The sequence below is a fragment of the Pholis gunnellus genome (assembly GCF_910591455.1).
Source record: "Pholis gunnellus genome assembly, chromosome: 3".
Lineage (NCBI taxonomy): Eukaryota > Metazoa > Chordata > Actinopteri > Perciformes > Pholidae > Pholis > Pholis gunnellus.
Window position 1 is genome coordinate 29,123,117 of NC_136529.1, and position 18,872 is coordinate 29,141,988.

The 18,872-nt window shown below is 44.0% G+C and overlaps 3 protein-coding genes across 4 annotated transcripts in view; 1 reads left to right on the forward strand and 2 right to left on the reverse strand.

Moving 5' to 3' along the window:
- rbl1 (retinoblastoma-like 1 (p107)) overlaps nucleotides 1–1,716 on the reverse strand; it is a 15,410-nt gene extending 13,694 nt beyond the window's left edge. Inside the window, 2 exon segments of the mRNA XM_079186430.1 lie at nucleotides 90–223; nucleotides 1,489–1,716. Of these exon segments, the coding sequence (XP_079042556.1) occupies nucleotides 90–223; nucleotides 1,489–1,650 (296 nt within the window). The 5' untranslated portion in view covers nucleotides 1,651–1,716.
- A 1,420-nt stretch (nucleotides 1,717–3,136) lies between these two features.
- On the reverse strand, nucleotides 3,137–7,449 carry psmf1 (proteasome inhibitor subunit 1). Its single transcript, XM_079185881.1, has 7 exons — nucleotides 7,266–7,449; nucleotides 6,119–6,268; nucleotides 5,841–5,923; nucleotides 5,546–5,731; nucleotides 5,077–5,133; nucleotides 4,607–4,768; nucleotides 3,137–3,907 (listed from the first exon to the last, which is right to left on the reverse strand). The coding sequence occupies exons 1-7, from the start codon at nucleotides 7,392–7,394 to the stop codon at nucleotides 3,856–3,858; spliced, it is 819 nt and encodes a 272-aa protein (XP_079042007.1). The 5' UTR covers nucleotides 7,395–7,449; the 3' UTR covers nucleotides 3,137–3,855.
- Nucleotides 7,450–8,100: 651 nt separating this feature from the next.
- On the forward strand, nucleotides 8,101–18,521 carry pigu (phosphatidylinositol glycan anchor biosynthesis, class U). Of its 2 annotated transcripts, XM_079156907.1 has the most exons (12): nucleotides 8,101–8,239; nucleotides 8,812–8,876; nucleotides 9,699–9,758; nucleotides 9,930–9,992; nucleotides 10,126–10,235; nucleotides 10,664–10,764; nucleotides 12,142–12,239; nucleotides 13,457–13,611; nucleotides 15,861–16,004; nucleotides 16,100–16,224; nucleotides 16,580–16,722; nucleotides 17,097–18,521. In XM_079156907.1, exons 1-12 carry the CDS (start codon nucleotides 8,110–8,112, stop codon nucleotides 17,208–17,210), a joined length of 1,308 nt encoding a protein of 435 aa, XP_079013033.1. In that variant the 5' UTR covers nucleotides 8,101–8,109; the 3' UTR covers nucleotides 17,211–18,521. The 2 variants fall into 2 exon arrangements, with proteins under 2 accessions (XP_079013033.1, XP_079013032.1); XM_079156906.1 differs by lacking the exon at nucleotides 8,812–8,876 and having other exon boundaries at nucleotides 8,165–8,239.
- Nucleotides 18,522–18,872: the final 351 nt, after the last annotated feature.

Below are 18,872 nucleotides of genomic sequence, written 5' to 3' on the forward strand. Positions count from 1 at the left end.
TAACATCAGCTCCAGATGTGTGTGTGTCTCTAACATCAGCTCCAGTTGTGTGTGTGTCGTGTCTAACATCAGCTCCAGATGTGACCCACCTGAGTTTGGCGGTCCTGAGGATCCTGGTGAGGGAGACACAGTTTCCCTCCATCAAGCCTTTACCCACTGTGGGAGTGGAGCTCTTCCTGCAGGCTGAATACAGAGAACAGGCCAACCAGTGGACCACCTCTCCCTGTATGAACACATAATAATAATATGAATAAATAAACAGAGAATAGAAACGTTTGCACATCAACAGGAGCCAGAAAAGCTGCTTCAACAGTCAACACAGTGAAACATCTGGAGAGTGAAACACAGCCACCTGCACAACACCACCACCTGTGTGAGAAAGCTGTTCAGTTCAGCATTCCACACCTCCTCCAAACGAGGTGACCTCGGCACCAACACCTCCCTGTGCAGCTGGATACTGGACTTCCTAACCAACAGAGCCCAGTATGTGAGGTTAGTTCAGGGGTCGGCCCCTCTGCTGCGGCTCCCTGAGTCCTCCGTCCTCACGGCGTTCCAGCATCGTTGGAGATGATCTCCGTCCAGACTTAAACGCCTGAAAACGAACATCAAATAGCTTTTGCGGCTCCAGACGCATTTTATTTGGTGTGAAATAGATCAATACGTCTCTTTGGACGGTAAAGGTCGCTGACCCCTGAGTCTCCTCTCCCCTCACCCTGAACACTGCGCTCCACAGTGAGTCCTCTCCTCCCTGTTCAGCTACGCCTGCACACCTCTACATGGTTCCAATACCCATCAGGTTTGCAGACGACATAACGGCGGTGGGCCTCATCAACCACAACGAGGACGTCCGGCACCTGGCGGCGTGGTGCGCCAACAACAGCGTGGCCCTCAACACCAAAAGGACCAAGGAGCTTATCGTGGACTTCAGAAAGACCAACGGCTGCACACACACCACCATCCATATCAATGGAACGGAGGCTGAGCGTGTCACCAGCTTTAGGTTTCTGAGTGTCCACATCTCAGAGGACCTCTCTTGGACCCTCAACACCTCAACCCTGGTCAAGAAGGCACCCCAGCGTCTCTTCTTCCTGAGGAGACTGAAGAAAATCCACATGCCTCCTCTGATCCTGGTGAACTTCTACTGCTGCACCAATGAGAGCATCCTGACAAGCTGCATCACAGCTTGGTCTGATAACTGCTCTGTCTCAGAGCGGAGAGCGGTGCAGAGGGTCCACTCCCTGCCATCCAGACCGTCCCCTGCGCTCATCAGGGACACCTCACACCCGGCCATAGACGGTCTGTCCTCCTCCCCTCTGGGAGGCGATATAGGAATCTGTTCCAGGACCAGCAGGCTCAGGACCAGCTTCTTCCCCTCAGCTGTCACCCTAATAAACTCTGCACCACGTGATAGCCCCCCACCTCCAGAGTGTAGGTGTTCCAGATGTTAGTGAAGCTCTCCATGGTCTCAGACGTTACTACAGGACTCACCTCCAGAGTGTAGGTATTCCAGATGTTAGTGAAGCTCTCCATGGTCTCAGACGCGGTCTGCTCGTCCATGTTGAGCTCCTGACACAACGTCTCCAGACTCCTCCGGACCGAGCTCTCCTCCATCCTCCCGCACTCAGAGTCAGAGGACTCTTCGCCCCGCATTCCTTAAAATGATTCAGTTTAGTTTAAAACTTTAATTTAATAAAAACAATCCTCCGCAGTTTTAAAAACACGACGCCAGCTTCCCCCCCCCCCACCAAAACACACACAACACGACCCGGCGGACTTCCGCTAACCATCCCACCCACAATGCATCGCGTTGGCGGGAAAACAAGCCGCTCTTCGACCAATCAGAAGCGACGAGAGCGTTGCCCCCTCCCCCCCGACAGCGGCTCTGCTGTGGAAGACACGGGATCACAACGATTGGTTCCTTCTCAGCCACGTGACTGGTGACGTCCAATCACATTCACGCAGCTGTAGCGGGTCATTTAGCTGAGCTCAGCGCTGTTTCTGGAGAGAGGAGCTGCAGACTCAGCATTTAAATAAGCGTATACATATGATGTGTCTCATCATTTATATGTTACAGTCATGTATCTTATTGTGTGCAGCTTAAATGTTTGTCAAACACAGAAATGCAGTTAATTAGTGGTGAATTTAAGAGAATATTCGTATTGATATAATTACTTGTAAACATCATGTGAGGATTACAGCAGTTGAATTATATTGTATTAATAAATACAGCTAGATCAGAGACGTATGAGTAGCTACACAAACTGTGAAGGTTTAATGATCTAAAGGAAATATGATTTATGAAAACACAAAGATCTGTAGAGTGTTCAGGTGAGCTGAAAACACTTCCGCAAAGGAAACACAGGTGTTTCCTCTAGAACCTTCCAGATGCATTTTAGGAATTACGGCGGGTCTTTGGGTTCATCTGGAGGAGGAGCCATTACAGCGGGAAGTGAGGAAGAGGTCCTGACTCTGAGACTATGCATATGTCACATTTCTACACCGCAGGCACAGCTACGGGAGCAATCTGGGTTTAAGTGTCTTGCTCAAGGACACATTGACATGCGGACTAGCGGAGCCGGGGATCGAACCGCCGATCCTCTGATCGAAGGACGGCCCTGCTCTCCACTGAGCATCAGTCTACGAGACGATTAGCTACTCTTCCATCCAAAAATGATGCATGAAGAGTGAAACCTGTGGAGTCAAAGACAAGAGACTTCTGGAGCTGCTCTTCACTCCAGCGGTGCCATCACGCACTCTAAGCTGCGCAATACACACCCATTATAAAGGCAGAAACAATCATACAAGTTAAATGTGACAGTTCAAAACCTGTAAAAGATATCAAAAAGATTATAACATGCAATAGCAGCTCAGCGTTTTCTCAACATTGTAAAGTTGAAATGGTGTCTGTAGCTGAAAGTATGAGGAAGTAGAAGGATTTGAACATTTTCTCCAGACATCCCATTGCAAAAAGCTTAATAATTTAAAAAGCATAAGCAGTAGAAATCTGAAAAGTCATAGCATCAATGTCCTTAAAGAGCTGAACATTTTGATAGTTGAACGGTTTCTGTAGCTTAAAACATGTGGAAGGAGATACGTGCCAAAAAGCGTACGGAAGAAAGAGTAGAGGGATAAAGAGTTCACAATAAAACTTTATTTAAACAAACAGTTCCAGCCCAACCTGTTCACGTGTCACTTTATATTCATCACTACTCAGCTTTATGTCTGTTTTTACCTCTAAACTGGTTTTAATGTCTTTAAATGATCACATCTTCTCAGCGCTGGTTTATTTCTGCACAGAAACAGACGACAGGTTTTTATTTATCCAGGTTTATTCAATTCAAACAAAAACAACCGAAAAGAACAAGAGTTCAAGAACAGACGTGGAACTCTGGTCCTTCATTATCAACTAACTATGAGACGCAGATGAAAGTGAAGATGAGGAACCTGCTGATGTATCTGTAACACGAAGAGAAGAGTACTTCTACATCTTCATCACTGAGAGAAGAGTACTTCTACATCTTCATCACTGAGAGAAGAGTACTTCTACATCTTCATCACTGAGAGAAGAGTACTTCTACATCTTCATCACTGAGAGAAGAGTACTTCTACATCTTCATCACTGAGAGAAGAGTACTTCTACATCTTCATCACTGAGAGAAGAGTACTTCTACATCTTCATCACTGAGAGAAGAGTACTTCTACATGAGTTATGTACACCAGTTTATGAGTTATGAACAAGGAGAGAATAAAAGGAAAAGCTTTTCTTTATTCTGACCCAGGTGAAGAGGAGAACCTCCTCCTGGCTCTGATTGGCTGGAGGACAGGAAGTTGTTGCGAGTGGAAAAGCAGGAAGTACTACATGAACATGTCGTCATAGCCGGGGGGGGGCATGTGGTCCGGATCCGGCCTAAAGGGAAACACATCATGGTGATATTTGAGTTATTGTTTAACAGTAAAACTAGAACAGTGAGGCTGCTGCTGCAGCATGAACAGACACACACACCTGTGTGTTAGAGTCAAACTACCCGTCAAACCTCTGTTCTTTAAACCAAAACAGAAAGTCCAATCAACAACACGCAGGTATCATGAGAGAGATAAGACTCCGCCCAACGCGCTGATGTGGTTTTTATGTTAGTGGTGTTAAACGTGTGAGCTCCAGAGAAAAATACATAACGGGTACCGAGAGATGAGTGGTGAGGTTTAACATGGAGTCTGATGGCGTTCATGTCGCTCTGCGGCTCTCTGAGCCACATGTGTGAGTCTGTTGGATTCCACAGACACATGACTGCGACCAGCACAACGCGTTCTACGTTTTGACCAAAAACGGTGAATAAAGAGTGAAAATTGTGGAACTTGAAGCAATTTATTTGGAAAAAAAATCACAGAATATTTTCCTGCTCTGCTCCACTCTGACCGTGATGTCATCACTCTAGCACTGAACATGCCGTGCAATACACACCCATCATAACATGTGACACTCAAACTGTGCTCACTATCAGAATGCACATCTGGCTCAATAAAGTGCAGCGTTTTGTCTACGTTTTAAACTTTGAATCATGTGTGTGGTGAGTGTGAGTGTGAGTGTGTGTGTGTGTGTGTGTCTCACCCGGGTCTGAATCGTCCCGGGGCTCCAAACGGGTCAAAGCGAGCCCCCGGAGGAACCGCTCCAGGGGGCAGGATGTCTGGGATCCCACTAGAGGGATCGAACCCAGAGCGAGGATACCCGGACCTCAAGGGGTCCACGATCATCCCACCGCCACCACGGGTCCTGAGAGGGGGGGGAACCATCTCATGTCAACAAAGTTATGAGTCAGCTGTTCTTCTGCTATAACATAACAGATAAAACGTGTTTGTGTCACATGAATGAGTTCCATTGAGCAGTAAATAGTTTAAAGAAGTTTAAACACTAACTCTACACTAACGTCTGAAGAAGAGCTTTGATCAACTTAAGCTTGTTCTAGGAGGCTTTTATTGTGAAACTATGGTCACTGAAACAGGAAGCTGTTCCTGTTTAAATCTCAGCTTCCTGTTTCTTCTCTTCTTCTGTCACCTGTCAGTCACACATGACAAACTCACCCAAAAGGATCCAGATCTGCTCCTCCTGCTGCGAACGGAGGAACCACGGGGTCACGCCTGAGAACAGAGAGCTATTCATTACTTTATTATTATAATAAGAGTATTTCTCTGTCAACGGAGTTTGAAGGTGATGATGAGACCTGATGAAGATTTAAACAACGTGGATTAATCACAGAGGATGAAGGTAAAGACATCTCCATCTCCTCCTCCTCAGGTTCTTGCTGTACCTTATATCAGCTGGTGTTTTGAGTAGAGATCAGATCTGATTGGATAATACTTGATGAGAGGAGGAGCTCTGTGTCTCCTCATCAGTCAGTGATCCTGAACACCTGGATCCAGACGTGTTTTAAGTCTTTTATGTGTTTCTGTGATTAAAAGCTGTGTTCTAAAATAAGATAGTATCGATGTAATAAAGTACGAGTATACGAAGGAGTACTGTTGTTTTTAGAACACGTTGTCTCAGACAGACCAGTGGGGGGACGGTCCCTGACGGGGCTGTCTGTTGGGGATGCGTAGAGGGTCGCTGTCCTCTCGTCTTCGTCTCTGCTCCTCCTCCTCCTCCCTCTGACTCCTCCTCTGTCCCGTGGGTCTGTCCCGGGACGGCAGCAGCTGAGTCCTCACCTTCTCCGTCAAACCGGCCGCATCCTTAAACACACTGGAGAGGACAGATCGCCTTCAACGTCAGCAAAATAAAAGCTCTTTGTGTAACTAGTCTCTCACACACACACACACACACACACACACACACACACACACACACACACCTGTTAAATGTGTGTAGCTGGTCAGAGTCCACGTGATCGCTGATGTTCACCGTCAGGTCTGACACCTGCTGAGTGCTGGAGTTCTTCATACACACACACACACACACAAGATACACATGTGTTACACATCTGCTTTTCAAAATAAAACACATCCTGGACACCCGTTTATATGAGACATCGAGATCTCTTTGAGCACATTTGTGTCTCTTTGTAGTATTATTATGCATCTCTGTGGTACTTTGTATCCTCGTGTATTGAGGTTAATGAGACGTTCTCACCATCAGGTTGAAGATCAGAGTGGAGTCCACAGCGATGGCTTTGAGCAGCTGAGAGTCTCCATCTTCAGATTTATACCTCAGACTGTACAACTCTTTGTTTCTGCTCCAGCCAGCAGGAAGCAGCTCCGACCTCTGGTCACTGCTGAGAGGCTGAGGACACAACTTCATGTACTTTATACTGTACTACAGCTCAGAGGTACATCATGTACTTTATACTGTACTACACCTCAGAGGTACTTCATGTACTTAATACTGTACTACAGCTCAGAGGTACTTCATGTACTTTATACTGTACTACACCTCAGAGGTACTTCATATACTTTATACTGTACTACACCTCAGAGGTACATACTGTATATATAATATATGAAGCCGTGCTGTAGAATAAACTAACCAACAAGACATAAAGGAGTTACAATAAAACATAAACATTAATGTAACAGGAATATTAATCCACAAACATCTGATAGAAAAGGAAAAACATGTTACTTATCAATAAGTACATTTAGCTGATATACTTCTAGTGGAGTATTTTCACAGTGTTGTATTAATACTTTTACTGTAGTACAGAATCTGAATATCCTTCTTCTTCGTTGGTGTGTAGGGAGGCACAAAACTCAGTTAGCTAACAGCTAGCAGCTAACTAAAGATGACATGACAGTTTTTAGGAGATCGTCATAGAATCTCTATTTTAAATGAACTGCTGGTTGATTCTGCATCAAACCCGGAAGTTCATTCAAACAAAGATGAAATATTAGTACAGTTCAGTACAGCTAGATGACGTCATTAATGCTCCTTTAGGAAGCTAACGCTAATCTAAACAACGGTGATGTCATCGATGACAGAACTCCATTGAAGAACAAGACGGTTTAATGTATTTCTGTAAAGTTACGTTCAATAATCTGAATAAAAACAGAAGACACCTATTAACTCCAACAGTTTAAGAGCAGGTCTTCAATTCGGCGAATAAATAATCCACAAAGCAGTAAGTATTTAGCTTAAAATATAGTTCCGCTTCCGGTAATCAGAAGAGAGACCGCGATGTTGACAACCAATCACAGCGTTAAACGGCTGGTTTGTTAAAGGGAGTCTGGTGCCTTAATGACGTCACCGTTACGTTGTTTTACATGACGTTAGCTCATTGTACCTCGTCTCCGGACCCGATGCACCGGTACCCGCTCTTTATCATCTCCCAGTGAACGAAGCACACCACGGCGTCCTGAGGACAGCTCACTTTACCGCCCACGCTCCTGTACAACACTTCCAGGCCCGCCATGTTTGTGTGGTCTGATGATCACAACAGCGACTCAGAGAAGAAATGAAAACGAAAGTCTTCCTCTTCTTCTGTTTTGAGTTTTTTTGGCGGTTAGCAAAAAATGAACTGGTGCATTACCGCCACCAACTGGTCTGGAGTGTGAATCACGATGTCTAGTACTTGGTTTAATTATTTAAACAGTATTCAAACCTTTATTTAAACAGTATTTTTTATATTTTTACATTAATTTAAACCCCAAAGTTATTTAAAATAAACTGAATCACGTTTTAACTTGAATGAATTTGTTTTAACTCAAATGTGTCTAACTTTTATGTCGATTGTGTTTTGATCCAGCGGGAGAGTTCCGGGTGAAAACATGTGGAGGAGTAAAGGTTCCGCTTTGTAAAACGTTTTCAGTGTTTGGCTTATTGTTAATGTTACTGACTACAGGAGAGTATTTCAAATGTAAAGCGAGTAAACAAAGAGTTAGATATTAATAAGTCGTGTTAATGATGTATGATTTATATTATAGTTTCACAAATCCAATATACTTTCCAGAGACTATCCAATAATCTAATACTAATAAATATCAATTATGATTATTTATAATTCAACAATAATAATCATAATCATAATAATGACAATCCTAAAGTTTTTTCCGTTTGGACTTCCGTTCAGAAACATCATTTCCCATGGTGCACCTCGCGGGGCGGAGCGGACTTCCTTCCTCGTCAACATGGCGGCTCCTCTGACTCTACTTGTGATTGTAGCCGTTACGATCCGAGCCGCTCTGTACCGGTCCAGTCTAGCGGACGTGATCTCGGAGAGAGTGGAGGTGGTGTCTCCGCTGACCGCCTGGAAGAGAGGTAAGCGGGCTGTCGGACACGTGTCGCTGTAACGCCGCTCCGGTGTCACCCTGTTTGTTCCGTGAAGTCGGTAACCGGTTAACCGGTTTATCTACAAATACACTGAGCCAGCCGATTACACGTAGAAACCCCACTAACGTTTTATTAAAGAATACATAAATATATATATATATATTTATATGAGAGAGAGAGAGAGAGAGAGAGAGAGAGAGAGAGAGAGAGAGAGAGAGAGAGAGAGGGGGGGAGAGAGAGAGAGAGAGAGAGAGAGAGAAGGGGGGAGGGGGGGAGAGAGAGAGAGAGAGAAGGGAGAGAGGGGGGGAGAGAGAGAGAGAGAGAGAGAGAGAAAGAGGGGGGAGAGAGAGAAGGGGGAGGGGGGGAGAGAGAGAGAGAGAGAAGGGGGAGGGGGAGAGAGAGAGAGAGAGAGAGAAGGGAGAGAGAGGGGGGGAGAGAGAGAGAGAGGGGGGGAGAGAGAGAGAGAGGGGGGGGGAGGGAGAGAGGGGGGAGAGAGAGAGAGAGAAAGAGAGGGGGGGGAGAGAGAGAGGGAGATCTTTGACATGTATGTTTGTTTGTAGTTGTTGAAGGTTTGGCTTTGCTGGACTTGGGAGTCTCACCATATTCTGGAGATGTTTTCCATGAGGTGAGACACACACACACACACACACACACACACACACATATACATACATACTTACATACATACATACATACATACACACGCATATAAACACATACATACAGTATATATTGATCTCTTGACTAAAATCACAGTCCCGAAGAGAGAAGTTAATAAAAGCTAGGGTTAGCTAGGTTTAGTAGGTTTAGCTAGGGTTAGTAGGGTTAGCTAGGGTTAGTAGGGTTTAGTAGGTTTAGTAGGGTTAGCTAGGGTTAGTAGGGTTAGCTAGGTTTAGTAGGGTTAGCTAGGTTTAGTAGGGTTTAGTATGTTTAACTAGGGTTAGTAGGGTTAGCTAGGTTTAGTAGGTTTAGTAGGGTTAGCTAGGTTTAGTAGGTTTAGTAGGGTTAGCTAGGTTTAGTAGGTTTAGTAGGGTTAGCTAGGTTTAGCTCGGGTTACCTCAGGTTAGCTAGGGTTAGCTCGGCTACAGTCACAGATAAAATACAAAAGCCAAGAGTCACAAAAATGTACATTTACAGTAAAAATGTTTTGTATTTAAAATGAAACGAGCTGAACAGAAAATATTATAAAATGTGTTTCTTTTAGAAATAAATAAGATAAAGATGCAAATACAAGTTTATCTGTTTAGGAAACTAAAGAGGATTTAATATCAGATGTTTACGATACAATTTGCACAAACAAGCACATTTCAGATAAAAGACGAACACATGAAGTTGTTGAACAACCGTTGAAAGCAGGAAGTCTGTGTGTCGCCTTTAAGTCAAACTCAGAGGAGGAAGTTCACACATCAGATAAATAACAACATATTGTTGTTCTTGTCCTCCTCAGACTCCTCTCATCATCTACCTCTTTCACTTCCTGGTGGACTACGCAGAGATAACATTCATGGTGAGTAGGAAGAAACTATTTATATATTTCTATCATATTTATGTTAAACATCTCTCCTCTGAGCTGATAAATCACCTTTAATCAGACTGAGGAGCTCAGCATCTCTCTGCCTCCAGGATCAAACATGAAGTATTTATTAATGTACCGTGTGTACTGTGTGTACTCCTGTAGCTGGCGGATGTGATCACTGCTGTGTGTCTCTACATGGCTGTGAAGGACTACAACAAACAAGTGGTGAGAACACAGAAAATATGTTAAAAACATCAATGAATGGGATATTGAAGGGACATTCCGTCATTGTTCACGTGATACGACTCGTTGAAGTAAAACCAATAACTCACAAAGTAAAATAATGTTCATGTTTCAGTTCAGGAAACAGAAATACGCTCTGGAGGCCGACCGCTACCCGCTGGACTGTCTGGAGCTCATCAGGAGCCCCAAAGAGATGTACTACATCCCCCTGAAGGTGGCCATGTTGTGAGTACACACATTATGTATATTTATACAACAGATATTCAAAACATTTCAATTAGAATATAAACAAGACAATACAATTATAAAAAAGGAAAACAAAATTAGATTTACAAGATAATAACTTTTTAAAATGTATACTATACATGTTTAATATCTGTAGATCACTGTCGGATCTACAGTATATAAATATATAAATAACTAGTGCTGGGCAACGATTACAATCGGGTAGGGGGTCCAGACCGACGCCACAAACAGCTGTTCACCGCTCGCTGCCCGGTTCTTGTTACAAATATCGCTTAATAATAAAAGAAAATTGTGTGAACGCGTGATTATATAATTGTTGGCGTTAATTAATTAACACGTTAACTTGCCCAGCACTAATATATATATATAAAAAAATAGTATTCATGTCATTTCTTCTTCTCTCTCAGCTACCTGTTGAACCCGTTCACCATCCTCTCCTGCGTCGCCAAGTCCACCTGCGGTCTGAACAACGCCGTCATCTCGCTCTTCATCCTCTTCACCATCAAAGGTAACGTTGTGCATCATGTTCATGACGACGCAGCTTTAGTTCATTTAACCACGAAATAAACTTTATTTAAAAAAAATGATTGAACAGAAAACACAGTCGTTAATCTTCACATTCAAAGTACACAAAGTGACACACACACACAATGCACACACACAATGCACACACACACAGTTCATTACAGGTAAATACAAAGATAATACTTCATGTATTAAGTCTCTCCGTGGCGTCGCTCTGTGGCGTCGCTCCGTCTCTCTGTGGTGTCTCTCTGTGGTGTCGCTCCGTGGCGTCGCTCCGTCTCTCTGTGGCGTCTCTCTGTGGCGTCTCTCTGTGGCGTCGCTCCGCCTCTCTGTGGCGTCGCTCCGTCTCTCTGTGGCGTCGCTCTGTGGCGCCGTTCCGTCTCTGTGGCGTCGCTCTGTGGCGTCGCTCTGTGGCGTCGCTCCGTCTCTCTGTGGCGTCGCTCTGTGGCGTCGCTCTGTGGCGTCGCTCTGTGGCGTCGCTCCGTCTCTCTGTGGCGTCGCTCTGTGGCGTCGCTCTGTGGCGTCGCTCCGTCTCTCTGTGGCGTCGCTCTGTGGCGTCGCTCCGTCTCTCTGTGGCGTCGCTCTGTGGCGTCGCTCCGCCTCTCTGTGGCTTCGCTCCGTCGCTCTGTGGCGTCGCTCTGTGGCGTCGCTCCGTCTCTCTGTGGCGTCGCTCTGTGGCCTCGCTCCGTCTGTCTGACGTGAAAGCAAAAGGCGCCTAAAAGGCTAAATTAAAACGGCCACAAAACTTATATTTGAACGGTGAAAATGACACGTAACAGCTGGATAACGTGATCGTTCTCGCGGTTATTACAGCGTGTAGCCTAAACAGTTTCATTTTAGGAGAATATAGCAGAATAGTACAACAGCGTGTCTCCACAGGACTCACCCTCACAATGTGAGACACCGTCGTGAGGGGAAGACGGGACTACGGAAGCTTAGGAGGTGCAAAAAGAGTGAGACGTATTTCCACAGGAAACATTCATAAATAAATAAAATAACGCGAAATAAAAATAACTCATGAAGATAAAATTCACATACTCAACAGAATCGTTAAATGACAAACTAAAATAATAAATAATAAAGTACATGTTTAACTCTGTTACACTTGTAGCTCATTTGTTACAGTAAAAACATGAGCGACTAAACTAAAACAGAAGAATGTTCCCTCTTCAGCAGCAACAAAACAAGATGGCCGTCCTGTTAGCCATCGTTGTTATTCCAGTTTTAACAGTTTATTCTGGTTATTAGATCATAAAAGGTCAATAAATAATGATGTCACAGAGTTGTATTGTATTAATTCTTTTATTTCGTAGCTCTGTGTCTGAACTCATTTAAATGTATTTCTCTCTTCGTGTTGCAGGAAACGTGTTGCTGAGCGCCATCTTTCTGTCTTTGGCCACTTATCAGTCCATCTACCCTCTGACTCTGAGCGCTGCAGCGCTGCTCTACCTCATGCAGGTGTGTAGAGGTTACAGAGTACCTCATGCAGGTGTGTAGAGGATAAAGAGTACCTCATGCAGGTGTGTAGAGGTTACAGAGTACCTCATGCAGGTGTGTAGAGGATAAAGAGTACCTCATGCAGGTGTGTAGAGGATAAAGAGTACCTCATGCAGGTGTGTAGAGGTTACAGAGTACCTCATGCAGGTGTGTAGAGGATAAAGAGTACCTCATGCAGGTGTGTAGAGGTTAAAGAGTACCTCATGCAGGTGTGTAGAGGTTACAGAGTACCTCATGCAGGTGTGTAGAGGATAAAGAGTACCTCATGCAGGTGTGTAGAGGATAAAGAGTACCTCATGCAGGTGTGTAGAGGTTACAGAGTACCTCATGCAGGTGTGTAGAGGTTACAGAGTACCTCATGCAGGTGTGTAGAGGATAAAGAGTACCTCATGCAGGTGTGTAGAGGTTAAAGAGTACCTCATGCAGGTGTGTAGAGGTTACAGAGTACCTCATGCAGGTGTGTAGAGGATAAAGAGTACCTCATGCAGGTGTGTAGAGGATAAAGAGTACCTCATGCAGGTGTGTAGAGGATAAAGAGTACCTCATGCAGGTGTGTAGAGGTTAAAGAGTACCTCATGCAGGTGTGTAGAGGTTAAAGAGTACCTCATGCAGGTGTGTAGAGGTTAAAGAGTACCTCATGCAGGTGTGTAGAGGTTAAAGAGTACCTCATGCAGGTGTGTAGAGGTTAAAGAGTACCTCATGCAGGTGTGTAGAGGTTACAGAGTACCTCATGCAGGTGTGTAGAGGTTAAAGAGTACCTCATGCAGGTGTGTAGAGGTTAAAGAGTACCTCATGCAGGTGTGTAGAGGTTAAAGAGTACCTCATGCAGGTGTGTAGAGGATAAAGAGTACCTCATGCAGGTGTGTAGAGGATAAAGAGTACCTCATGCAGGTGTGTAGAGGTTAAAGAGTACCTCATGCAGGTGTGTAGAGGTTAAAGAGTACCTCATGCAGGTGTGTAGAGGTTAAAGAGTACCTCATGCAGGTGTGTAGAGGTTAAAGAGTACCTCATGCAGGTGTGTAGAGGTTACAGAGTACCTCATGCAGGTGTGTAGAGGATAAAGAGTACCTCATGCAGGTGTGTAGAGGTTACAGAGTACCTCATGCAGGTGTGTAGAGGTTAAAGAGTCCTTGTTGTGTCCTCCCGTCTCTCTGACGGTCTCTTCCTGTCCTCCTCAGCGTCAGTACATCCCTGTGAACCTGCAGCGGTGGAGCTTCTGGTGGTTCGTGGCTCAGTACTCCTTCATGTACCTGGGCAGCCTCTTCGTCATCGTCGGCCTCTCCTTCTTCCTGCTGGGCTCCTGGGACTACCTGCCGTCTGTCTACGGCTTCATGTGAGTGACGACCGTGACGACCGGTCTTTGTGCAGTTATCACAACTAGTTATAATCCTCATAATATAATAATAATAAATCTATTTTCATATCGTCCAGTCGTGTAAACTGGAGATCACAGACGTGCAGTGATAATAATATCTTGTATTTAATACATGTCTACTGCTGACATATTGTATTACCTTCATAACATTAGTAGTGGCCATATATTTAATAGTTTTTATGAAATCATTTATTTTTAATTATTACTAACGTTGGATTAGAGTTTTAGAAGAATTCAAGGCTTCACAGATAGTTTATTGTCATGTAAGACGGGATGAACGATGAGATTTATAACGAACACCTGATGAACTAAACTCAGTTTCACACTGCTGTGGTGCATTAATAATGAATCGGCATCATAAAGAATGTCAACAACAACAACAATTATCGGAGCAGATGAAATGTCCGACATCTTCATATTTAATATTATAAAATCATCTTTCAATGTGTTTGAGCACCAAGCATCCTCATGTGAGCACAGAGTCCTCCTCTGGTCTACCGGAGTCCTGATCTCTGTCCTGGGGTCCACCTGTCCGGTGCATCTTGATCCTGGACCACCATGGATCCAGGGCCCTATTCCTCGTACGTGGTTGAACTAAGTCGATCAAATGTCCTATTATCAGCTTAAATGAACTGGATGATTGACATCAGGATATCTCGGTTCCTCAAAGGCTGATCCGCTCAAACAGTCTCGTTAATTCGAACCAGACGTCAGTCATCAGGATCGTTGCGCGTGTCCGTCCTACTTCAAAAGGGGGAAGCGTCGATCACCGAAACCATGATTTTCTAACAGTACAACGGCAAATAAAGTCAAAGAAAGAGCCTCTTTTTACTCCGCTGACGAGCAGGAGATGATCATGAACACATACGAGGAATTCAAGACCATAATCATGAAATCTAACGCTGCGAGGGCGACGAGAAGCATGGTGACATATCACAGACAAGTTAAATGCGTAAGTGTTGGGAAAATGTATCGGTTAACTTAAGAGCCTCATCACCTCAATCAATCAGATGATATTTCTTTAAGTGTGCTTAATGGAACGCATCATCCAATGAGATCTATAGCGAAAATAATGATCTCAACTCTTTCAGAATAAGTAGATAAAAACAAGCCCAAAGAGTATCTAACTGATACCAATGAATAGATACTTATGAGGATATATGTACTGTATGCACTTATGTATCATGTATATATATATATATGTGTATATATACATGTATATATTTACCATATAGAATAGGAGTTTGAATATGTGTGTGTGAATCTGTGTATGGGCGGATCAGTGTGTGTATTATTCATAATAAGCAGTAAAATAAATTGTGTGTAATTCTCTCTATTCTTATCATGAGTCCACCTTCATCATGTTCTACAGTAATGATATCTATGGTGTACTAATAATACTGTCACATCATTATGATGCTTTCAACCATCATGTAGTTCAACCAGCCATCAAGAGACACGGGAGCAAGTAAACACTGAGCACACACACATTATTCAGAATGGTGATCAGTACAACATGTTGCCATGGTGATGTAATGAACACATCCAGAAGTTTATTAATCGCCAAATAAACGTTATGAACAGCACGGCATGCAGCGGCTTTCCCGATGTTCTCCACATCACCGACACTACAAACATGAAGCATCGCTCCACAGCGAGGCTGCATCAGTCTGTGAGACAGTAGATGGCGTGTGGTGTTCAATGTACGGCTCCAGAAGTCTGTAAATAAATGATTCCTTGTCGGCAGAATCGATAGCGCTCGTACAGGAAGTCATCATGATGTGATAACGGATCTTGGCGATCTGGAAGAACTCTCTCCCTATAAAACGCTGATCTGACTAATATCGCTTCCTCATCGATGGATCTCTGAGGAAGGGAGCTGACATGTTTTTCCGGGGGAGTGGAGCTGATCCAGCGGATCTAGCTCAAGCCTGCTCTGGAGCAGGTTCAGGCTTATGGATGTGTTGCTATGGTGATTTTTCCAAACTTGCTTCGAGGAACCGAAAAGCCTCACTTATGTAATCTCATCCTGAACATTATCCGGCTAACTCAGTTAGCCACGTACGAGGAACAGGGCCCAGGTCTGTGTGAACACACATCACAGACCTGTAGACCGATGAATGGAAGAAATGTAGAAACATTACGCAGTTTGTCCACCAGAGAGCGCTGATGAGTTATGTCCCGTCCCCCCCCCCCCCCCCCCCCAGTCTCTCAGTACCAGACTTGACCCCCAACATCGGACTCTTCTGGTACTTCTTCGCCGAGATGTTTGAACACTTCCGCCTCTTCTTCCTCTGCGTCTTCCAGATCAACGTCTTCTTCTACACCGTCCCTCTATCTGTCAAGCTCAAGTAGGTCCTCTGTCTCTCTGTCTGTCTGTCTGTCCTCCTGTCTGTCTCTCTGTCTGTCCTCTCTGTGTGTCCTTCTAACCCTGTGTGTGTCTCAGGGATCACCCGGTGTTCCTGATCTTCATGCAGCTGGCTGTGATCTCCATCTTTAAGTCTTACCCCACGGTGGGAGACATCTCTCTCTACATGGCCTTCCTCCCTGTGTGGAGCCACCTGCACCGATGTGAGTGTGTATTCAATATTAGTTTATGTATTAAATATCAGAACATACCATGCTAACGTTTAGCACATCACTAGTGACAAGCAGCTTTTCTCTGCTTCTGATCCAGAACTGATGTTTATCTGCCAACAGCTCCAACCTGAAAATGAGCTTTAATTCATTCACAATGTATTTTCTTGTGCTAAAGATGATCAGTACACAGGAAAATATTCCAGATTACTACTTTACCTTAAATGTAAAATATTAGATCTTATCTGTGTCATATTCTTCTATCAGTGAAGCACAAAGACTCAGTGTTTCAGACCCCCCATGCTACGTAGACCGATGTGATAACGAGGTCTCTCTCCTGGTTTCTCAGTCTTGAGGAACATCTTCTTGGTGTCCTGCGTCCTGCTCGCCTGCTCCGCTCTGTTCCCGGTCCTCTGGCACCTCTGGATCTACGCCGGCAGCGCCAACTCCAACTTCTACTACGCCATCACGCTGCTGTTCAACGTGGCTCAGGTGGGACGTCCCGGACGGAGAACGAGCTCCTGATCCTAGCCGAGATATAGTCCGCAAATAAGTGTTCAGTGGTAGAGAAACATTATTTCAGCTTCAGAGGGCTAGCTGTTTCCCTCTGTTTCCAGTCTTTGTGCTAAGCTAAGCTAACCGGCTGCTGGCTCTGACTCAGATAGAAACCTCCGGTTCTTTAGAGCGACTCCAACGCTTCATGTGTTAAAGCTGCATTCTCTCTAGTGTCCACCAGGGGGCGACTCCTCTGGTTGTATAGAAGTCTAGTTTCAAGTCTTCTTCAATACAGCATGATGTTCATTTAGTAAGTGATGGTCCATTTTGTGATTTCTTTCCATCTTCATCTTCATGTTTGTTCTTCTCAGATTCTGCTGGTGTCGGATTATTTCTACGCCTTCCTGAGGAGAGAACACCACCTGAGCTACGGCCTGTATCTGAAGAGGAAGGACGGCTCTGAGGCCACGCTGGTGCTGAAATAAAACGCACCTCCTCAGCTGGAGGTTTCACAAACATTACTCTCAGGGTCCCGGTCTTCAGAGAGTCTCTCAGGGTCCCGGTCCTCAGAGAGTCTCTCAGGGTCCCGGTCCTCAGAGAGTCTCTCAGGGTCCCGGTCCTCAGAGAGTCTCTCAGGGTCCTGGTCCTCAGAGAGTCCATCTGGTACGACGTTGTATACACACTACATGATGTGATGTAGAAATCAAACCAACAGCTAAACGTCTTGTTTCTGTTTCCCCTCTGGAGCGCTCTTATTTTGAAGCCTCGCTTTTTTTTACCTTGAACCTGCGGCTGCGAGGGTGACCTTTTATTTTGAAGTTGACTTCTTATGTTGGCGCTCTGTTTATCCAGGACAGCTTTTATTTTGAAGCACCAACTCTCACACAGCTTTTCTTTTTTTTTTTCTGGAAGAAAAACGTTGCTTCGCTCTGTTGGGGCTTTTATTTTGAAGTCTTTTCCTCCTTAAACACCGAGGTAAAGATAACGATGTGGGAACTCCTCTGATTTGGTGATTCCTGATATCCAGCCCTCCTCACACATTTAGTTTGTGTTGTTTCATGTTTGTCGGATTACTTTCGAGTTAAAACTGGTTCCTTTGTGGTGGGAAAATATTTTAAAAGCTTCGTCTGATCTTTAATGAACAAATTCCACATTTGCAGTGTTTCCTGTCATCGATACGACCTCATCACGGTTCATACGACTCAACAATAACCACAGACGTCACTCAAACGCCTCGTTATACTCACGGTACTACAGTACTACTCGTGTACAGAGTACTCATCGTAGTACACTCTACCATGTGACACTAACAGGAAGTGATCGTAACAGAAACGGTGCAGTTTATTTAGATTTTTTTAGTTTTTTGCATTGCATTGTGGGAGAATGTTGTCCATCAAACTGCAGACTCGACATGCTGATCAGTGTGAGAATCAAGTCCTCACTCAGAAAACTAGAATTTAATACGAACAAAACGTCTGTAAGGATTTAATTCACACCCTTAAAATAAGCCTTAAACATTTTGATATTTATCTTCTGAAGTCCACAGAAGGAATGCTTTTGTTCCAGAATAATAATTTATATAATTTACATCACTGGAATCATTTCTCAACTCTGTAAAATTACAGGAGATAATCGTTAAACGAACGATGACGCCAACGAGGGAAAACATTTGTGATATTTATTTATTTTCTGCAGTAAAGATGTTTAGTTTTCTTTGATTCTTCTTCTGTTGTTTTTGATACTGAACATATGAATGTTTGTTTTTGTTACAGATATTAAAAGTCATAAATGATGATGATTAAGCTTGAAGCGTTCTGATGTAAACACTTTATTACTTTATGTCGTATTCGTGCAGCAACATTTCAACATATTAATATGTAATCATGAACCAAAGCTTCCACAGACTGAAATATCTCAACTATTGGATAGATTTACCTGAATTCATGGTCCCCAGAGGATGAAGCCTACTACCTTCTTCCTCTTCAGCTCAGGTTTTGTTTTTGGTTTCTAGTGAACTAAATATTGATGGAGCTGTTGGCTAGATTGACATGAAGTGTTTGTACATATATTCATGCTCCCTGAAGATGAACCCTAATGACTGTAGTGGTTCCCAGACTCTTCCTCTAACACCACCAACAGATTCTCTT

Bases quoted from the DNA above. Each gene is read 5' to 3' on its own strand.
- psmf1 (XM_079185881.1), bottom strand. From the start codon at position 7,394: ATGGCGGGCCTGGAAGTGTTGTACAGGAGCGTGGGCGGTAAAGTGAGC. The intron at 6,269-7,265 runs GTACAATGAGCT...TTGTGTCCTCAG, and splicing joins GCATCGGGTCCGGAGACGAG to CCTCTCAGCAGTGACCAGAG. The intron at 5,732-5,840 runs GTGTGTGTGTGT...TGTCCTCTCCAG, and splicing joins CAGCTACACACATTTAACAG to TGTGTTTAAGGATGCGGCCG.
- pigu (XM_079156907.1), top strand. From the start codon at position 8,110: ATGGCGGCTCCTCTGACTCTACTTGTGATTGTAGCCGTTACGATCCGA. The intron at 16,225-16,579 runs GTGAGTGTGTAT...CTGGTTTCTCAG, and splicing joins GTGGAGCCACCTGCACCGAT to TCTTGAGGAACATCTTCTTG. The intron at 16,723-17,096 runs GTGGGACGTCCC...TGTTCTTCTCAG, and splicing joins TGCTGTTCAACGTGGCTCAG to ATTCTGCTGGTGTCGGATTA.